The 20,293-nt window shown below is 34.3% G+C and overlaps 2 protein-coding genes across 3 annotated transcripts; both read right to left on the bottom strand.

Annotated features, from left to right (window-relative positions):
• On the bottom strand, window positions 1,496-6,166 carry LOC109336694 (exportin-2-like). Of its 2 annotated transcripts, none has more exons than XM_019573452.1 (2): window positions 3,136-6,165; window positions 1,496-1,843 (listed from the first exon to the last, which is right to left on the bottom strand). In XM_019573452.1, exon 1 carries the CDS (start codon window positions 6,040-6,042, stop codon window positions 3,136-3,138), a length of 2,907 nt encoding a protein of 968 aa, XP_019428997.1. In that variant the 5' UTR covers window positions 6,043-6,165; the 3' UTR covers window positions 1,496-1,843. The 2 variants fall into 2 exon arrangements, 1 of the variants encoding a protein (XP_019428997.1); XR_002106378.1 differs by lacking the exon at window positions 1,496-1,843 and adding an exon at window positions 2,823-2,960 and having other exon boundaries at window positions 3,038-6,166.
• On the bottom strand, window positions 14,260-14,987 carry LOC109329074 (ethylene-responsive transcription factor ERF023-like). Its single transcript, XM_019562739.1, has one exon. It carries the CDS (start codon window positions 14,818-14,820, stop codon window positions 14,305-14,307), a length of 516 nt encoding a protein of 171 aa, XP_019418284.1. The 5' UTR covers window positions 14,821-14,987; the 3' UTR covers window positions 14,260-14,304.

Here is a 20,293-nt window from a genome sequence, read left to right on the forward strand (position 1 = left end):
TCAAGGCAGAAGAGAAATGGTGTACAAGCTACATAAGGCTCTTTATGGACTCAAACAAGCTCCTAGAGCTTGGAACAAGAGACTTGATTCATTCCTGCTGCTACTTGGCTTCACAAAGTGCAGAACTGAACATGGTGTGTATGTGAAAGGTAATCACATTGAAGAATTGCTAATACTTTGTATCTATGTGGATGATCTTCTTATCACAGGGAAGGAATTGATGATGATCCAATCATTCAAGCAAGAAATGCAAGCTGAGTTTGAAATGACAGACTTGGGTGAATTGTCTTACTTTCTAGGCATTGAATTCAAGAGAACAAGCAAAGGGATTTTGATGCATCAAACCAAGTACACAAGAGATATATTGCAGAGGTTTCATATGATAAATTGCAATCCAGTAACTACACCAATTGAAACAGGAATTGGTTTATGCCTAGAAGAACTAGATGGTGCAGTGGACAAGACTGTGTATAGGCAAATGATAGGATCCTTGAGATATAGCATATAGTGTAGGAGTTATTAGCAGATTTATGGAGGCTCCTAAACAAAGACACTTGAATGTTGTAAAGAGGATCCTTAGATATCTAAATGGAACAATAGGGTATGGCATCATGTATCCTGCTAATTCCAACAGAGGCTGCAAATCAGAAATGGTTGGTTTTTCTGATGCTGATTGGTGTGGAGATAAAACAGATAGGAAGAGCACAACTGGTTATCTCTTCTTATTAAACAATGCTCCAGTGAGTTGGTGCTCTAAGAAACAAGAAATGGTTGCCCTGTCTTCATGTGAATCTGAGTATATTGCTGCAAGTATGTGTGCTTGTCAAGCAGTATGGCTGAAAGGATTGATGGAAGAATTGAGAATGAATGCAGAAGAAAGTATGCTGATTATGATGGACAACAAGTCTGCTATTAACCTTGCTTTAAATCCAGTGGCTCATGGTAGAAGCAAGCATATAGAGACAAGGTTTCACTACATTAGAGACCAAGTTAGCAGAGGGAAGGTGAAGGTCAAATTCTGCAACACTGAAAACCAATTGGCAGATGGTTTCACCAAACCTTTGAAGAGAAGCAGGTTTGAATTGCTGAGAGAAAAGAATTAAGGAAGAGTGTTGTTAATAATTTCAGCTTTTGGTTTATGCATTTGGTGTTAATTTTGTAATAGTTTCCTAATTAGTCTAGTTAGTTAAGAGTTAGTTAGTTAGGAGTGCTATAAATAGAAGTCTAGTGTACTTGAGATGTGTGATTGTATTTTGATACTTCAAGTGAATCAATAATACAAAAGAGGTATATTCATTGAATTGTTCTTTGTTACTTTCTTGGTATCCAAGTAAACTCATAAATCTTCAACCTTCTTTCTCTATTCCTAATCTCCATTCTTTTCCTGTTTTTGCTGGTGTATGTATGCACTTGGTGTGCATATCAGTTGTTTGCAGAACAAACAACAAACATCATACATACCTAACACACAATTTAGCATGTTAATGAAACCTACAACAAAATTGAACCATCACATTGATTCGAGCTGAAGCTTAACCACAAAAACAAAATAGCTACATACTCAAGTTCTTCAGTAAGAAGTTTTCCATAAAACTCCTTGCCAATATTCATTACAATTTGCTCAAATGCATGCTGAACGAGAAGTTGCAACAGAAGAAGGGGGAAGGGGAACTGTAATAGAAACCCCAGTTCACTGAACAAGATCATAGCAATCACAAAATGGAAGATGTTCAGATAAAACAACTTCATAGCAATGCAAAAGATGACCTCATTTAACCCATAAATGTTGTCAATGATTGACGACCCAATATAGTAATTTCCTGTCCAATTCCAGAATAAGATCCTGAGAAATAGAATGAATGCCACATATTAGACCTTATTCGACAGGTAACATGTTTACTTAACTCAATAATCATGATCGATCAAATTCACAAGTTGGAAAGATAAATAAAATGCATGTCTTCCTTATAGCAACAACCCAGTAAGGAACTAATTTCTTTTGATCTGAAGTGTGAACGAATATATCACACACTAAAATTTCATGCATAACACGACCTGATAGAATTTCCACATACTCTAGTCATGTACTAACAACCTAATAGAATCCACATTCTTCAATGTACTATATTACTTACGCAGTGTAAAATTTACTCCAAGGAGGCATTTTGTAATAGGGGATCCCAAGTTCCTAAGTCTCTTGCAAAACTCTTACAGGAATTTAGGTATTCGAATTTCTAGATACCTAACCAAATTGAAGTTTTGGCTTATCAAATGTCTCCTAACGGGAATTCATTGTTTATGGTTGAGAAATGAAGGGCCCAAAGAAGGCCTCTAGTCTTGCACACATAGAAATCATAATAGCTTGAATTCCCTGATCTTGTTAGTGTAATAACTATTTTACAAACCTTAGATAGGAGGCGGAGAAAACAAATTGCAAGTCCAGTGAGGTAATAAAAAGATCAACTAAGCATATGGTTTAAACAAAAACAGAACAAAAATCACAGAGAACAAATAAAATACTAGGCAAAGTATTTGGCTTCTGTGTATTTTAGAAGACAAATTACAGCTGGCTTAGGTTAAACAGTCAAGCAACCTCATTAACTGCTCGGTAAAGTAGACAATTATTTATGTGTTTGATGATACAGCCATACAAGATTGCATTGATATGTCCTAGATTCCTATATTTCATTCTGGCACCAGTTAAAAAAAGTTTATTCACAATTGTGCTGCTATAAATATAACCAAGAAAGGTGAAACCTTTTTTTTAAACCATGGATTTTGGGGTTTCAAATACCCCATGCTATAATATAACCATTCTGGTGAGTGTCAATCCCTCGCAATGATATGTTCATGATAAAAAGATGTCTGAACAAACTATCCTCCCTCACCACCAATAAAAACTGAAAATGTTATAACAACTAAAATTCCACCCAAACAAAAGGGTCAAGAGAATACATTGGTATAAAGACCTAAAGAAATCAGATGAACACCAAGAAACACAAATGTAACTTGTACAAAGAGATAGTTTCAAAATTACTATACAACATCATTGACTCAAGATATATGTAGCACAAATTATGAAAAAAATCATTGACAAGCAAGATGAAAAAACAGAAAAGCAACTCAAGTACTTACTCAAACTATTTTGAGATTATAAGTGTTGCAAAGCTGAAGCAATGCTGTTTGGTTAGCAGGATCAACCCTTTCACTGATGATCTTAGGGTACCTCCCTGGGGAACTTGCAGAAAGATGGGACAATGAAGAAACAAAAAATTCCCTTGGATCTCTAATATCTTTTAGTGGATCTTCTTCTTTCTTTCCAGCATTGTGAAGACGGACAAAAGTGGCAGTATAACCCACATTTTCTGTAATATCTGGCATGTCAGGATCCTCCTCAACCCTATCTTGTTCAGGCCGGGAAAGAAGTGTGATGATGCTGTCCACCATCTTACCCCAGGACTCAGAAGCTGCAGGATCCAAAAGGACTGGAGACTCACAGATAAATTTAGTTGAAGCAACAGCGGTTAACTTGAGCTCAATAGATCCAGTAATCAGCTTGAGATTAGGTATCCAGAACTGATTCATAATCACAATAAATATACCAGGTTGTACGCTGTTCATAGAATTAACAACATTCGAAGAGCCATGCTTAATCAAGAAAAGTGACATGAATATCAAAAGAGACTTGATCAGCTTTACTGTCCGGTTTTGCTGGAGCACACTAAAAAGGGCAGCCCAAATGTGAGAAATGTAAGGACTAATAACATCATACTGAAGATTTTCAATGACAGTGTTTAAGACATAAAATCCTTGTTCAGATGTGCTTTTAGATTTTACAAGTTTGTCAAATATGCCAAGCACCTTGGTCAGTCTATCCCCTTGGCTGATCTCATTTGGTGCCTTTTGAAGGAAGGCCTGGAGTAGACGCACAAGGGCAGGAACATTTGCCCCTCTTTCCCATGATTCAGGTGACAAAAGAATCTCAAATATCTGCATGTAGATTGGTGGGATGGGTGGTCTGTTTAACTCAACAAGCTGAGCAAGCAACTGAAATGTGTATGGGAAAAACTCAGTTACACCATTTGCCAATATAATTTCAAGCCTAGGAAAAAGGCTTGCTTCAAAGACAGATATAAGAGACAAATCCCTCTCACAAGCCCGCTTCACAAGAATGGCTACGGACTCAAAGATATAGTGATTGAAGACTGGATTTTTTGGATTTTTGCAAACTTCACCAAGAAGAGAGGCCAATCCCTCAATGCAGACTCGAGCCACATCAACAGATATATCTGCAACCCCGAGAACCCTCATAATACATTTCATCACATACTGATTTTCTTCAGACTCAGGGAACTTCAAGGCATTGAAAAGGTTGTTCATGAGCATCGGGAAAATTGGATTGATATCTACTGAAGTATAACGTGCTCTACCACCATCATCCTTTACCAACAAGAGTTTTTCAATACAACTGGCAGCATAAGAATGAACAACATTTGATTCTGCAGCAAGAAAGCGAACTAATTCCTGAAAAAACCTCAACACCACATGTTTTGATATTTGAGCCCGAAACATAGTAAAAAACTTGAATGCACCAGCCTTAAGCATAGGATACCCATTCACATCAGGACTTTGCAGCTCCGGGACAATTACAGATTCAAAAAAGCTTTGAACATCAACAAGTTCAGTGGAGACATAACTGGAACCAGCCTTCTTGGTTGCCAGAGAGACTACCAAGTATATAGCACAATCCTTGTCCTTCCAATTTTCCGCCGGATTTGCAGCAAACGAACTTAATAAAATTTGTATTTGAGCAGAAACGATGCTTCTGACAGCATCTCCATAATGCATAGCAATTCCCTTAAGTAGCTCACATGCAATCCTCCTCCTAGTATCAATATCACTACCTTCCATATCCCTTCTAATAAACTCGATATAATTCATATCAAAGAGTTCCTCATCGTCATCCCTCAACCTCACATTCGGGATCACAATGCCCTGGCAAATCTGTGGTATAACCCCTTCACCAGCAAACAAAGCATGGTGAACACTGGTGCTAATCGTGGTAAGGAACTTAATTGCAGTGATAGCCAGCCTATCGCGACTAGACAACTGTGATACATTGCCAAGTAAAGTCCACACAGCAAGTGCAAAATCATTCAAGTAACCTTGAAACTCCTCCTCATTCTTTTCCATGTAAAGATTAATATTCTCACACACTGCAGCCCTAAGCTCATCAACAACCGCAACCCCATCAGGACCACTGCCCTCAAGAGCAGGATAACTAGTTGTCAGATATTTCCGAAACTCGGTCATCCACTGGTTCATATGATCCTCAAAGAACTCAGGCAGCTCCTGGAAGTTCAAAGAGTAAAATATTCTACAGCACAACCTCTGTGACTCAAACAGGGGTCGCAGGTTTGCACCAGAATTCGCAGCCGAGTCAATTAAGGAAGCAGTTTTGAGGAAAATTTCAAGCAAAGGAGCAGCGAAATTATCCAAGCAGTACTTCAAATCAAGCAACAAATCATTGGTTTTATACTGGTAACGAAATTTCTTGAAAATAGAATTAGCAGTTCCGAGAATACCGTTAATAGAAGCATAATCGGAGGCCTGCGACACTTTCTGGAGATTAGCGACGAGTTCCGGGAGCAAATCGGGCCACGATTTTGGAAAATCGTGGTTGCTGATTAGGGCTAGGGCTTCGCTGAGCTGGCTTTGGATTTTAGGGGAAGCCGAAAGCATGAGAGGAACAATTAGTGATTTGATCTGCCCCTTCTCGGAGTCGCCGATGGCGGCGACGTTGTCGTCGGAAGGTGACCACCGGTGGCGGAGGTGGTTTTTAAAGTTGACAGCGGCGGCTTGACGTATCTGTTCATCGATCGAGGGTTCAGCGATAAGGCGGAGGACGGCAAGGGCGAAGTTAGGGCGGTCGGCGGCGTCTGCGAGGGCGGATTCAGCGCGGCGGCGGGGCTCTGGCGCCGGAGAGAGAGTGTGGAGGAAGGTTTCAGAGAGAAATTGGAGAGTCTGAGGATTCCACTCCATTAGGGTTTGTGAATAAATAAGAGAAGATTCTAGAGTGAAAGAAGAAAGTGAGAGATTCTGAAAGAGTGTGTCTGAACTGTGAAGAGTGAATAGAAATTGGAGGGATTTTGAAGGATTTAAGAGGAGTATAGCTAATGGACCAAATAAGGAAAAAAGGATCATTCGGACAAAACAACGGTAGTTTTAGATTATAGGCTAAGTGTATAAGGCCCAATCAAATTACAACATATGGGCCAATGTTTGTTTCATTGAAATAGTTGAAGTGTTATGGGTTGTGTTGGATTGGGTTTGAAGGAACTGAAGCACTCAAATTGATTAGTATAGGTTGAGTTGGTTTGGTTCTGGTTTCTTTATACTTTAATAAAAAAATTCGAACCAAACCAATTCATTGAAGTCCGAGTAAGAGGACAAGTTAATGTGCTAGAGGTTTAAAGTTCTTCACACTCATGCTAATTTTCATTAGAAACAGAATCATCATTAGATGAGTTAGGAGATATTAAATCATTGAATTTATATAGTTACTAAATTATCAAAATACTTTGACAAAGAAGGGAATCTTAGGTCTCTCTCACTCTATGCACCATTTTGGGTGTGGAACATACAATATGTGATTCACAATGAGGTGAAGGATCTTTACCCTTCCCATCAAGACAAAAGGGGGTGGCATGTTTCCTATTCTTTGTAGTTCGGGTGATTGCAACTATTGAATCCAACAGTACCAGAGAAAAGATTAAAGCTTTTAAGTTCTGATGCAGTGTCTATGACAACCTCCAATACTTGCTCCATTCTAAGATCCTTGATGGTTTTTTTATTTTCTACTTTGTGTTTCATCATCCAAATTGCCATCTATATTGGGAACCTCCTTATCCTTGGAACTTTAGTCTGGGGACTTTGCTGTTTCTTGAGAATTTGAATTAATTTATTTGCCTTATCATTGATGGTTCAACCTTAGTGATTTGAATACAATTCATGATTCGTGAGAAGTAATATACTTTAAGACACTTGTTGCTAGTCCAACCATCACTTGTATCTTTTTTAGTCCAACCATCACTACTTGTATCTTCAAATACAATTCTTTTTAGTATTAACCTAAGTCCTTGTTGATAACTAAAATAATGTATCTCCTCGATTGTAAAAAGGGCTTGATAAAATAGATTATTGTAAGAGTGTGGAGCTTGCATCCCAACTCCTTGAGCAGAAGGTGAGGATTTTGATTTTGACTCTGATTGTGAGTCATGCAAGACATGGTGATTTCTTCAATTGTGGTGTTTGAAGATGATTGTAAGATAGAAAGCTTAATATAGTCCAATATAGTTTTGCCCATTGAATTTTCACTAGGACATATCACTCTGTACTCTATACTATAATACATCCCCACCTTCCTCAGAACTCTCATATATTTGAGTCTCCTTGTTCATTTGTTGCATTGGAGCTATGTAAACTTTAGCTAATTATTCTAGGGATATGAGACCATTTCCATCATGCCTTTCACTTGTACAAGGGCCATGGGAGGTTACTGCATATTGTTTTACCGTGTTCATAATGAAGAAGAAGCTTATAGACATTAGTGGTTTTTGAAGTCTCAGGTTTTTCGGTTTTACATTATTTCTTATGCTTCTAATTATATACACAATGTAATGCATTTTGGAACATGTGTGTTAGTGTATTGGATTTACACCTTATTAAATTACTGTTGTTATTGTTGTTGTTGTAGTATATGATAAATTGACAACCAACAAATTTAGAATTGTATATATTCCTAGAATTGTTTGTAAAATTCATTGCATAAAATACATTGTTAATTTTTGAATTGTTTATATCTTTAAGTGAAATGAATGTGCTCTTTTATTAGGAGCACTAATTAGTTTCATTGTACTTATGTATTAGTAGTTTTGTAGATATTACTATATGTTGGACTAATTATTTTTAATTTATATTGATGCAGCAAAATGATTTGGAAGACAACTTGCCTCATAGACGGGTCTTGATAATTGAAACACCAAGATTTCCTATTTTAGATATTAATTATATTTTGTTAAATAGAAATGGAAACATAATTGTATGTCTTTTGCGTTATTTTTTGACAAATACATACATAATTGTATGTCTGTTTAATCTATATATATTAAGTACTTTTATCATATTCGCAATATGTTAAACATGATATTTGACACAAAATATATGATAAAAAGAATTATATGTGATACAATGACAAAATTGTTTTTAAACAGCTGAATAAATAAATATTGTTTTAAATGAGCAAAGACAACGATTTTAAAGCCAGACTATTATAGGCAATGGTTTTTAACTATTGGTTTTTATGATGAGCAAATGCAACAGTTTTTAAGCCATGCTAAATGACCAATGATAACGGTTTTCTCCTTTTCCTATAGGCAACGATTTTTAACTGTTGGTGTTAACACTGGAAAAAAAGTCGTTGCCTATTTAAAACATTAGACAACAATTTTAAGAAAGTGTTATCAAAAGTCAAAAAACTGTGGCCTAAACAAAAAGCAATACCTTAAACTATCACAATTATAAAACTGTTGTATTTGATAAACAGAACAATTTTTTTATATTTGGCCACGGTTTTCAGCCGTTTCCATAGGTATAAAATGTTGTAGTTATAGTAATAATAAGTAGTGATAATATGGAGAAAGTATAACAATAGTACATTGCATGGCCTATATCCATAATAGTCATAGGGTCCATGGACCAACAAAACAACTTCAATCGTATAGAAGGCACAATCACATGCCTTGTTTAACCGTACAATATAATATCAAACCCCTTAAGCCAACGAAGATTGTCTCACGTGTGGAATTAGGTGGCACCATTCTAGCTGTAGTGTCAAGGCGAGGAATCAAAAGTTGGTACAAAATACCAAACATAAACTTCTTAAATTATGTTTTGTCCTTTTACCACCCTACTTGCTTCTCCTATGTACTCTTCGTTGGTTCCAAACCTATTCATATTTATAAGTCACAGCTCATAGTCCTGTTCTGTGACAACTAATGCTAGCACTTTTTTTCCCGTACATAACTAATGTTTCTCCTATTTTGATAAAATGTTACTGGGTTTCAGATGCAATTTGAAATGCTCAATTTTTACCATGCATAACGTTCATTTATATTTGAACTTATTTGTATTATAGCAATGTATATAAACATTATTGTACACGTTTAATTAATAAAATCCAGCTTATCTTAAATCTTTTTATATAAAATACTCTGCTTCAAGTGGAACTGATCTAGGAGCAACACATAACATTTATTTGGATAAAAAAACTTGAAGTACTTAACCCTTTTAGTGCTAGATTAAGATTAGTTTGTGTACCAAATGTCAAATAGGAAAATACATTTGCATTATTAGATAGAAGTCAAGAATGTGGACACCAAGTGGAAGTATTTTGCATATATGGCAGTGTTCTATTCCTTCATATCAAGGAAGAAACAAACATCCAAGTAGCTACACTGGTGCGCTAAATATCAATTTTGAACCTTGTGTTGATATATTGATAGTAATTTTAAGAAGGAAAATGATGCTCTCACATTCTATTTTTCTTCACATTTTTTATATATACTATATCATTAATCATTTGTCCATAGTTGCGTTTCAATCGATAATTGTAAATGGTTTTAAAAGGGGTGAAGAAATTTGTGCAAATATCATTACTAAAAATATAAAAAAAACATAAATTCACCAAAACCAGTGCACTTTTTTTTTTGCAACTATAGAAAATTATATGCTGTTTCCCATTAAATAGAATCCCCCACCACATCATTTATTTTCCCTTTTTTGGAACTCTGATGGATGTTTCTTTATCTAGCTGGTTGTAAACTTTTAGTTCTTCAGACCAACTAAGGTTGCAATTTCCCTTTTGCTGCAGAGTGCAGAGTATACAATTTTACGTGCTAACTGACCACCATGCCCATGGTATTTGATAAACCAATCCCACAGGCATTCTTGAGGTGGAGTCTCTTAAATTTCAATACCTAAAATAAGGCCTAATAATGATAAAACTCTCATCTAATTGGTATCTACAAGTGAGGATATGTAGTTTAAGAAAAGGGTAACAAGAGGATTATTTTTTTGGGTGCTACCAAGGGTATTCTTATCTTTTTTGGGTAAGGAACTAATCCCTTTCGAGGTGCGTAGCTGTCACTTCCAACAAATTTCGCTCACATGAATCGAACATCTTTTTTTCTGAGGATCTAGCAATCTAATGGGGTTTTACATTACTGGACCAACACATGTCTTTACCCTGTATCATTGCTCTAATTTTAATATTGAATAATTAATAATAGGTTTTAGTGTATGGAAAGAGAATGGTATACAACACTACCTACAAACGATTAAATAAGGAAAGAGAAGAATATAAGATAATTTGTTAATGTGGTTTGGCTGATTGTGCCTATGTCGGCAAGAACACTGAACGCTATTAAGATATTAGTAAAGAATAATGATTACAAGTTCTAGCACATTCATAAACTAACTGTCCATGTAATGTTTCTCTTTGGTGGTTATATTTTGTGTATGTTATAACAATAATTTGAGTTCAATAAATAACATTGGTTGTTCTACTTCATTCTTATACTATACCATGTAAGACTAATACAACAACATATTTCAAACCTAAAAAAAAAATAAGAATTTAGAAACTAGGTGAAATGGGTGTGACACAATAGTATATAAGAAGCTAGGAAAAGAGTACAGTAAAAATACATTCATGGCGCGTAAATATTCAGAGGGTGCATTAATATTTTATAACCTTCACAAATCACAATTTTATTGTTGCAAGTTGAATCATACCCTTTAAGCCCTCGAGGTATATCTTCTGGTAGGCCTGCAAATTGCAATGATTTCTTATTCATGGAATCTTGAAAGCCGCCCTACACGATTTATCTGTCATATTCTAGCAAGAACTACTCAAGAAAACAACAACATTATAAAAACTTTTCTTAGGAATCAGTAATTAAAAGTTTGTTTTATTAAGTCATATTTACATGTGTTTACACTTGACATTATTGGTCGATAATCGATTATATGATAAATGAAAAAATAACGGGTTGGAGACTTGGGGTGTTAACTATAACATGAGAAATGAAATAATTACTGACTTTATTCTATGAAATGAGCCATTGTGCATTGATAATGACTTAAGCAGAGGAGGTTCTAAAATTACATTGAGTACTGATATGCTTTTTCCTACTATATTGTGGTATTGCCTTTCATAGCCATGACATGTTTTAAATGATTGAAATGTCATTTTTGCCCTGACAACCTGATTCTACTGCTTATCACTGTGTTTGTCCTATCCCTTTTGGTCCTTTATGCATGATACAAGCTCAAATGCCTTTCAATTAGGCAACATGGCAGAGAAATACCTGGAGGTATTAAATGAGAATAATCAGAAAACTCAAGATAACTTTAGAAGCCGTACAAATGAATTGCACATGCACATTTTTTATATTATTTTTTTTTTGCAAGTGAAGGGAGAGAGTGGAGAAGAAATTTGGACAAGGTTGGAAATTTGCTTCCAAGTTTTAGAGTTATGGAGCACTTATGAAGCTTAGCTAATATAATTGTTTGATCAGATAAGTTTTTAAGGTTTTCAGGAACCATGACCCATAATTACTCAAAGATGGTCCATACAGGTCCATTTTTTTATTAGTAAAAGACAAATTTTATAAAAATTTAACGAGGTTACAATACATTTAAAGGGTACGGTAAAATACATGAGTAAATGAGATTAAAGACAAATTACTCAGAAATTGGAGAGTTTGAAATCCAAGTAAAGTAAGGTAATGCATATATGATATGCTTATGTTGATCCAAAGTCTACATTTCTTATAATGCACGATGTGCTACATAGTCAATAATGATATTCGACACTAATTAACTAAATGAACCGCAAAGTTATTAGTCAAATAGTAATCCAAAACTTCTGAATTTTCTTGTAGTACTTGCTGATAACATTACTCATTTGACATACTTCTTCTACAAAGGAACAATCACCCACGTTCACCACATTTTTCTAAAATCCGAAACATCATTGTTGAGTGTTACATTCATCTACTACCCTTTTATTGGATTAAAGACAATAGAGAATTAGAGATATAAAAATAGGGAGTAAAAGGATATTGTCACTTTCCCTCATAAAAATACAAATATAAAATGTCAGAAATCCTATCCTTGTTGATTACTTGATTTTCAATTCAATTTTGATTTTGGTTGCGCCACGTTATCAAGTGATGATGTGAATGTTACAGGCCTGATAGGAAAGAGAAACAGTACAGAGCCATATAGTTTATTCCTAGACAAAGTCATGTCACCAAATATTCTAAGATTTTAACAGGTTTAAGTCAGATAATTAATGATTAATATTTGTAATAATTAATGTTCTAAGATTCTTTCATAGTTCAAGCGTTACATCAAAGCATTGCTGCAAGAAATGCCCATAGCAAAATAGTTACTGACGTGCTAAATTTGACTTTAGTGGGTCAATAGGTAAGCCATTTCATGACTGATTATAATAATCATTTAATAGTCTGTTGATTTTCGAAATTCTCAAAACTGTAATGTTTTGAAGAAATATGGATAATTGGATAAATGTAATCCATACCATTATAATTATGATTCTGATCTTGTTTTCTTGAGTTTATAATAGTTGTGGGTCCAAATTTAAAACACTAATTATATATACGCAAGATTCAGATTTTTATTCTGTGTTTTTTTTTCAAATTTCGTTTGACAGTCCTGAATTGGGTTGTGCATATGAGTAGATATTGGGAAATGTCATATATAAGCTTGAAAAAGCATAATGTATAACGATATAATTGAAATGTCACGGTATCATATACCAAACTAGAATTGATTCACTTTAAGTATATATAAGTAGAAAGTCCTCGTCCTTACTATCATATTTTTTATGATCAAACAAATAATGTTCCAAAAAGAAATCGGGTAGATGTTGATTGAAATTGAAAAAACTCTTGCAGGGAACCTAAAAACTATAGAACTCGTCACTACTAAAAATGGATTTGAACAATTTAATCGTTTATATTAACTTGCACGCGAGAGGATTAGGAGAGATGTTAATTGAAATGGTTAAGGCAAATTAGTTGAAACTTGAAAAAGAGTACTTACCATAGTTACTTTAACAAATTAAACAAAGCATTACTTATCTCCAAGGTCAAATATAAATAGCGTGTAACCACTTACCGTGACCTTCAGTTATTTTTAGAACATAAATATTAGTTTGACAACTACACTGTGATAACTTTTATTAAGATATGTGCTAAATAAAAGATGAACACTAACTAAGAAATAAAATAGAATGATTTGTTACAAAAATAGATTAGCAGTGTTCTTAAAAGTTAAATATACCCAATAAGATGTTGGTTTAATTGTATAAGGCCTCACCGGATTATCAAGTAGACCAAAAAGTCAAGAGTTTGATTCTTGAGAATGACACTTGTTGTGAGGAACAATCAAATATTCTAAAGAGATTAATTATTTACTCATGAAGTGAAAAATACCCTTAATTAATAATACAAAAAAAAAAGTGAAATGCACTTTTTAGAAAGTACCATAAAACATATGGAGAGAATTGTGGTGAGATTTCACACTCCAAAAGTAAAAGAACATAGATAGAATCAAAAGTGTGAGTACCTAAATACTTGAGAACAGTGAGTACCAAGTTCATTACAACCCAAATTAAAGATATAATTCAGATTGGACCTAACAAAGTCATGTATTTGATTTCTTTTTTCAGCAATTAGGACACATTTCCTGCTATATAAAATAATGAAAAAAGACACATATATTATGTTTTCTAATATCATTTGTGAATTACCAAAAAAAACACCTGGCATATTATAGTGGCAGAGAAAAGAAGCAGCTCAGCTTCAAATAGATAGGTTAACCCCCAAGATGTGTTTGTTTTACAGAAATAAAAAGAAAGCAAATCTCCAAGAGATCAAAACTTTGACTTATTCAACTACACATAAATTAATCACATTCAACATAAAATCCTGCAATGAAAGGAATATTAAACTATAACCAATATAACAAAACAAATTAACTATGATTTATTATTCATCATTTCATGTATATAAACTTTAATATTTATAAAAATAATAAGTAATCATGATTAATTCATAAATAATAGATGATAACTCACAATGTAAATTTTGTAATGCATATACTATTTTCAAATAATAATACTCTATATTAAACCAATTCAATGCATCCACGGGATTAATTATTGAGAAGATTCCACCACTTGCTATTCATGAGCTCCGGCAACTCTATCTCAGCCCAAAAGTCATCGCCGCTGCCGCCATTTCCATCACCGGCTGAAGAAGAAGCAATGCCACTCTTCTCCGGAGAACTCGTAGCCTTCATCATCATGTGAGCCGCCTTGGCCGCTGCCGCTTGGATGTCCCTCGCGGTGCATGCAGGTGCCGGTGGCAAGGGTGGCAGGTGGTGTACCTCGTCCGGGAAGTTGAGCTGCGCCTTCCGACCTTTCAGGCAGTAGGCGGCGACGTCATAGGCCTTGGCCGCCATCTCCGGCACCGGAAAGGAGCCAAGCCATATGCGTGACTTCTTGCGTGGTTCCCGAATTTCGGATACCCATTTGCCCCACCGCCGTTTCCGGACGCCGCGGTAGACTGGGTGGCGCGTGCCACCGCCGCTTGAGTTGTCTGGTTTAGTTGTTGTAGCTGTTACGTCATCTTCGGCGGCGGAGCAGAGTGGTTGTTGTTGCTGCTTCATTTAGGATTTTCACAACAGCCACGGTTTTGGTCTCTGCCATTATCTTCAGCATATATAAGAGCCTGAGATGTTAAGGTGACTTTGAAATTACTGATATGTCCCTAGAGAGATAGGAAAAAGAAGTTACTCGTTCTATGTTTTTCTACGTTAAGGAGCAGCATGCAATTAAAGATGACATTGGCATATTTATGTCATTTACTGCATCACAAGGAGGAGCTAACACTATCAAAAAAAAGATTACAATATTTGTATCTCTCATACTATAAGGACAACATTCAACCTCACCAAGAAGAATGAAATACAAACTCCCACTAGTATTTCACTAACAATACTAGTCTCATAAAAATGGTGGATATCAACTTTCTCACTTTTTCTCTATGTTGCTCTTCTCATTTGTTTGTTCTACCCTTCCTCACAAGTTCTCTTTATTTAGTGGAGAGGAGTAAAGCTTCATCATAGAGATATACTAAAATATTATTTGTTATCATACTTTCAAGACACATTGAAAATGTTAATCTAACTTTCTAAGTTGAACTTCAAGAATGAAAGAGTAACTCCAAAAATCGAATGGTCATCATTGAATATATTTAATGGACCATATATCAAAATTACTTAGTAAAGGGCTTCAAACAATTAGGAATAATTCCCAATAAATCTCTCATTTCCTCATTCAATTGAGGGATATCATGAGTCCTTTACCTTTACAATAGTACCTTAGCTCTTTGACTAAAACTACATTAGTTATCTATCATATATATGAATTTTCTCTATTTGTAACTCACCATCCTTCAAAGCGTTTGTATCCAATGGTAATCAATGTGCTTTGTATGCGAATAAAATGTAGGATTCTTGGTTAGATGGATTGTACTTTGGTTGTCATAGTGCAAAACATATATTTCTTAAACATAACCCAATTCACTTAAAAATAACCTAATTCATGTAAGATATTTTTCATATATTTATCTTTTTGTCAGCTTCAGATGTTACAATGTAATTTGCTTTAGTTGTTGATAATGCTATGCATTTCTATAACTTGGATAGTCAAAATACAACTCGCTAGACAAAGGTAGTTAGATAGCATCCTCATGTGTATTTTATGAAATCTATGTCTACAACCATATTTGTGCCCGTGTATCCTACCAATACTGAATATTCATTACAAAAAGATAAATATTTTTTTGGTAGTTCTCTTCATATGTCTCAATATCTCCATCATTGTATTTTAATGTTTTTTGCTAGAATTGGACAAGATCTGACTCATAAGTCTAATTGTATGGGCAATATCTAATATTATACAAACCATGACATATATTAGACTTCACCACTAGTAATAATATCTCATCAAAATCAACTTCTTTCTTCTGATTGCATCGTTGCTCAATAATATGAGCTTTGTACCTTAGTTTGGAGATTCCTTCTTCAAATCTAAGCCTATATACCGATTTTTTCAAGAATTTTCTACCTTTGGGTAGCTCCACCTTATCATAAGTTTGGTTCTCATTTAAAGAGTTTACCTCATCTCCATGGCTTTAATTCACTATCCTTACTCAATTGTCGGTATTGCTTTTGAGAAGTCTTGAGGTTCACCATTGTCCGCCAATGTGATATATCTTCTTCAATATCCTTTTATGAATGTACTCTAACTCTTCTAGAATGTCTTAGTTCAACTTGCATCTAATGTTCTACTAGTTTGGGTTCATGATGCGTTTGTGTATCTTCCACCATTTCATTATGATCTTACTCTTTATTAATCTGGTTTAAGTTATGTCTAATTTGTGTGAGTAAGATCTGCATGTTGGTCTATCTATTCTGAATCTTTTTGTTGTCAGGATCTGTCTATTGATGAATCTTTCCCCCTAAATCAATGTAATGTTTAGATTTGCACTGATTTTTCTTCCGAACATCTTTGATCACATGTTCCTTAAAGAACAAAACATATTTGCTTTCATGTTGGGAAATTTAAAACCAATTTCCCTCTTCTATATGATGCAAAATGGAATTTACGAAAGCGACAAATAAATAAATAAAATATAGAAAAGTGGGAAAACCTCCTCAAATTGAGAAGGAAACAAGTACGAGACCTAGTCCAAAAAATGTCTATTCTATTTAAAGCATGATTACAATATTTGTATGTTTTTTACACTATGAGGATAACACTCAACATCACCCAAAAATGATGAAATACAAACCCTCTATAGTACCTAACCAGGAATACTAGTTTCACACAATGGTGAATATAAACTTTTTCGCTTTCTCTCTATGTTGCTCTTCTCACTTACTTATTCTTCTCTTCCCCACAAGTTACATTTATATAGTGAAGGGAGAAAGTTTCACCATAAAGATATAGTGGAGTATTAATTATTGTCATACTTTCAAGACACCTTAAAATGTTATTTCAACTTTCTAAGTTTGCCTTCATTGTCTTCAAGAGTCAATGAGTAATTTCAAAATTTTAGAATGTTCGTCATTAAATTAATTTAATGGACCATCTATCAACGTTCTTTGGTCAAACTCTTCTATCAATTAAGAACGATTCCCAACAGATTAGTAAAATAAACTCTTACCTTATCTAATCTAATGTGCATTAGATAATAATATCGTTGATATAATGGTAGAAGTAGTATAATATGGTAGTGGTGATAGTATTCAGATCCTAAGGTATAAATTAAAGGAAAAATTGCACTATCATATCATACATATTTATAACTCACCTCTCAAATGATATATTAGTAAATTGGTTGAATGTGATATTTAGATCAATACCATCCATAATATTATCTTATTGTAACAGGATAAAGATAAGCTATTTAATTATGAATAATGATCCTCTTCATCACCATACAAGAGTACTCTCTAAAGCGAAAGCAGCATGTTATTAATTCTTTATTGTTTTGTTTATAATAAAATGATAATTTTACCCTTAAAAATAAAAATAAGAACTCCCCTCTCTAGTATTAGAGGAGATCTTTGTTCTTCCATCGTAATAATTTTATCCAATATACGGATGGAACCCTAAAGTATTCCCATATTTCTTTGAAGTGTGCACGTATTAATTTATATTTAGTTATAGACATTATTACTTTAATCGTTATCATCAATTATATAAAATTTAAGTTCATCGTTATAATTAACTAGAGTTTACTAACTCTACCATATACATTATTATTATTACTAATTTCATTATTAGTTGTGTTGCATCGCATCTTTCAAATATATGAAACGAAATTGGAAGAAACAAAACTCCCATTGATTATCTGTATATTTCAGAAGGAAATATTTCTCAACTATTAATTTGAATACTATTTGCACCCAAAATATAATATAAGAAAGAAAAACTTGCTTCATGCATTTGAACGATTAACTTGCTCCATGCTAATTTTGATGCCCAATTAATGATTTAAGCACATTGGTTTGTAGGGTCAGAATACTTGCATCAACACCCACCCCTTTCCATTAATAAGCATACACTATCAAACTTGCCATAAAATAGACAAATCAAGGTCATACGTGACAATTTTGGAGAAGACACATTAAAAGTTTGAAACAAACAATATAATGACTCGTTTAACTTGAAATGAGTATTAATTAAAGATATATATATATATATATATATATATATGATTATAATTGGAGACTACTTAGAATAGGAATGCTTTTCTATTCTATTTACTTTTTGATCATTTGATGGGTCTATTAGTATTTTTTATAAGTAGGTTTATGTTTCTTCTTTTTTATAAGTGGTTTTATTAATAAATATTGATTTTAGTTCAAGTATGAAAAATAATTAACTAGAAAGGCAATTCTTCCTTTAAGGAAGAAGAAGAAGAAAAAGTGAACAAAGAAGGAATGATAAATAATGAATATATAGATCTTTTATTGAATGATCAAAATTGATTATTGATGATTTGAAACAAATATAAAATATAAACTCTCCATATTTATAGGTGGGAGAATAACAACTATATTAACTAACTAACTAACCAAAAAAAGCACGTGTTTATAATGAAAAAATAGAGAAATAAAAGAGTTGCTTGTATCGCAAGTAAGACTAAATCTATGTCTGGAATTCTAGCCAAGGGATGTGGCATTGCCATGAAACTCAGCTGGTGTGTGGCCTTGACCGAGGAAATGAACTTGGTCTGGTACATGGCTCTGATTCTGACCTAGGAGTGTATGGCCTTGGTCTTGGTCCTGACTGAGGAATCACGCTTGGCCTGTTGCATGGCCTTGGCTTTGACTGAGTCATGAGAACTACCTGTCTCGGTCACAAGGCATAAGCTCTGACTGAGGTGTGTGGAATTGGCCTGGACTTCCTTGCACCTTGACTCGGTTAGAGGCAGGACATGCGCCAAACTGGCACACCAATTTTTGGCCTAGTTCCTGGCATGTGCGTATCTCCCTTAAGCCTGGACATAGTATCGCTGACTTTGACTTTCCTTTGTTTGTTGGTGTTGGAATTAATTCTAAGTAAGTTATTTATGGCAACATTGATGTTAGCATGATATGATTCATTAGTGACATTAGTATCATTTTTATCTTCTAGTTTTTCTACCCCAAAAGTTGGGACACATTTGTTTAGGAAACCCAACTTGATGTGTATATTTTTGTATATAGTTGATCCTAAGGCTTTAGTTAAGGCAGCAACAAGCTCTAAATGCGTAGGCATAGGGAAAAGCTTAATCAAACCTTGGTTGCACTTTTCTCTTATGGTGTGATAATTTATCTCAATATGGTTCGTCCTTTCATGGAAAATAGGATTAGATGCAATGTAAATGGCAGATTGGTTGTCACAGTACAATAAAGTAAGCATAGAATATGAAAATTATAAATCTTCTAAAACATAATTAAGCCAAGTGATTTCACAAATAGTTAGGGCCATAGCCCTATACTCAGCCTCACATGAACTTCTAGAAACAATTATCTATTTATTTGATTTCCAAGAAATCAATGAGTTGCCTAGATATATACAATAACCACTCAAAGACCTCCTAGTGTCTGGGAAAGATGCCCAATCACTATCACTATAGGCTTTTAATTGTATAGCAGAATGAGTAGGAAAGAATAGACAAGAGTTGGAGTTCCCTTGAGGTACCTTAGGATCTTCGAAGTAGCAATATAATGCACAATGGTAGGACAAGCAATGAATTGTGCTAACTAGTTAGCACAAAAAGTTATATTAGGTCTAGTATTGGTTAGATATATTAACCTACCAATTAGTCTTCTATAAGTAGGAGGATCATTAAAGGAGTCACTATTGTCTTGATCAAAATGAGCTCCAAGGATCAAATGGGTAGATGATGGCTTGCATCCAATTAATCCTACATCAGAAACAATTCCTAAAAGCATATTTTCTTTGATTCATGGAAATCCCAGACTTACTTCTAGCAATCTCAAAACTAAGAAAATAATTTAAATCTCCTAAGTCTTTGGTTTGAAAGGTCTTATCTAGGATATGTTTGAGGCTATTAATTTC

This window comes from Lupinus angustifolius, chromosome LG02 (assembly GCF_001865875.1).
Source record: "Lupinus angustifolius cultivar Tanjil chromosome LG02, LupAngTanjil_v1.0, whole genome shotgun sequence".
In the NCBI taxonomy this organism is placed as follows: domain Eukaryota; kingdom Viridiplantae; phylum Streptophyta; class Magnoliopsida; order Fabales; family Fabaceae; genus Lupinus; species Lupinus angustifolius.

Bases quoted from the DNA above. Each gene is read 5' to 3' on its own strand.
- LOC109329074 (XM_019562739.1), bottom strand. From the start codon at position 14,820: ATGAAGCAGCAACAACAACCACTCTGCTCCGCCGCCGAAGATGACGTA.
- LOC109336694 (XM_019573452.1), bottom strand. From the start codon at position 6,042: ATGGAGTGGAATCCTCAGACTCTCCAATTTCTCTCTGAAACCTTCCTC.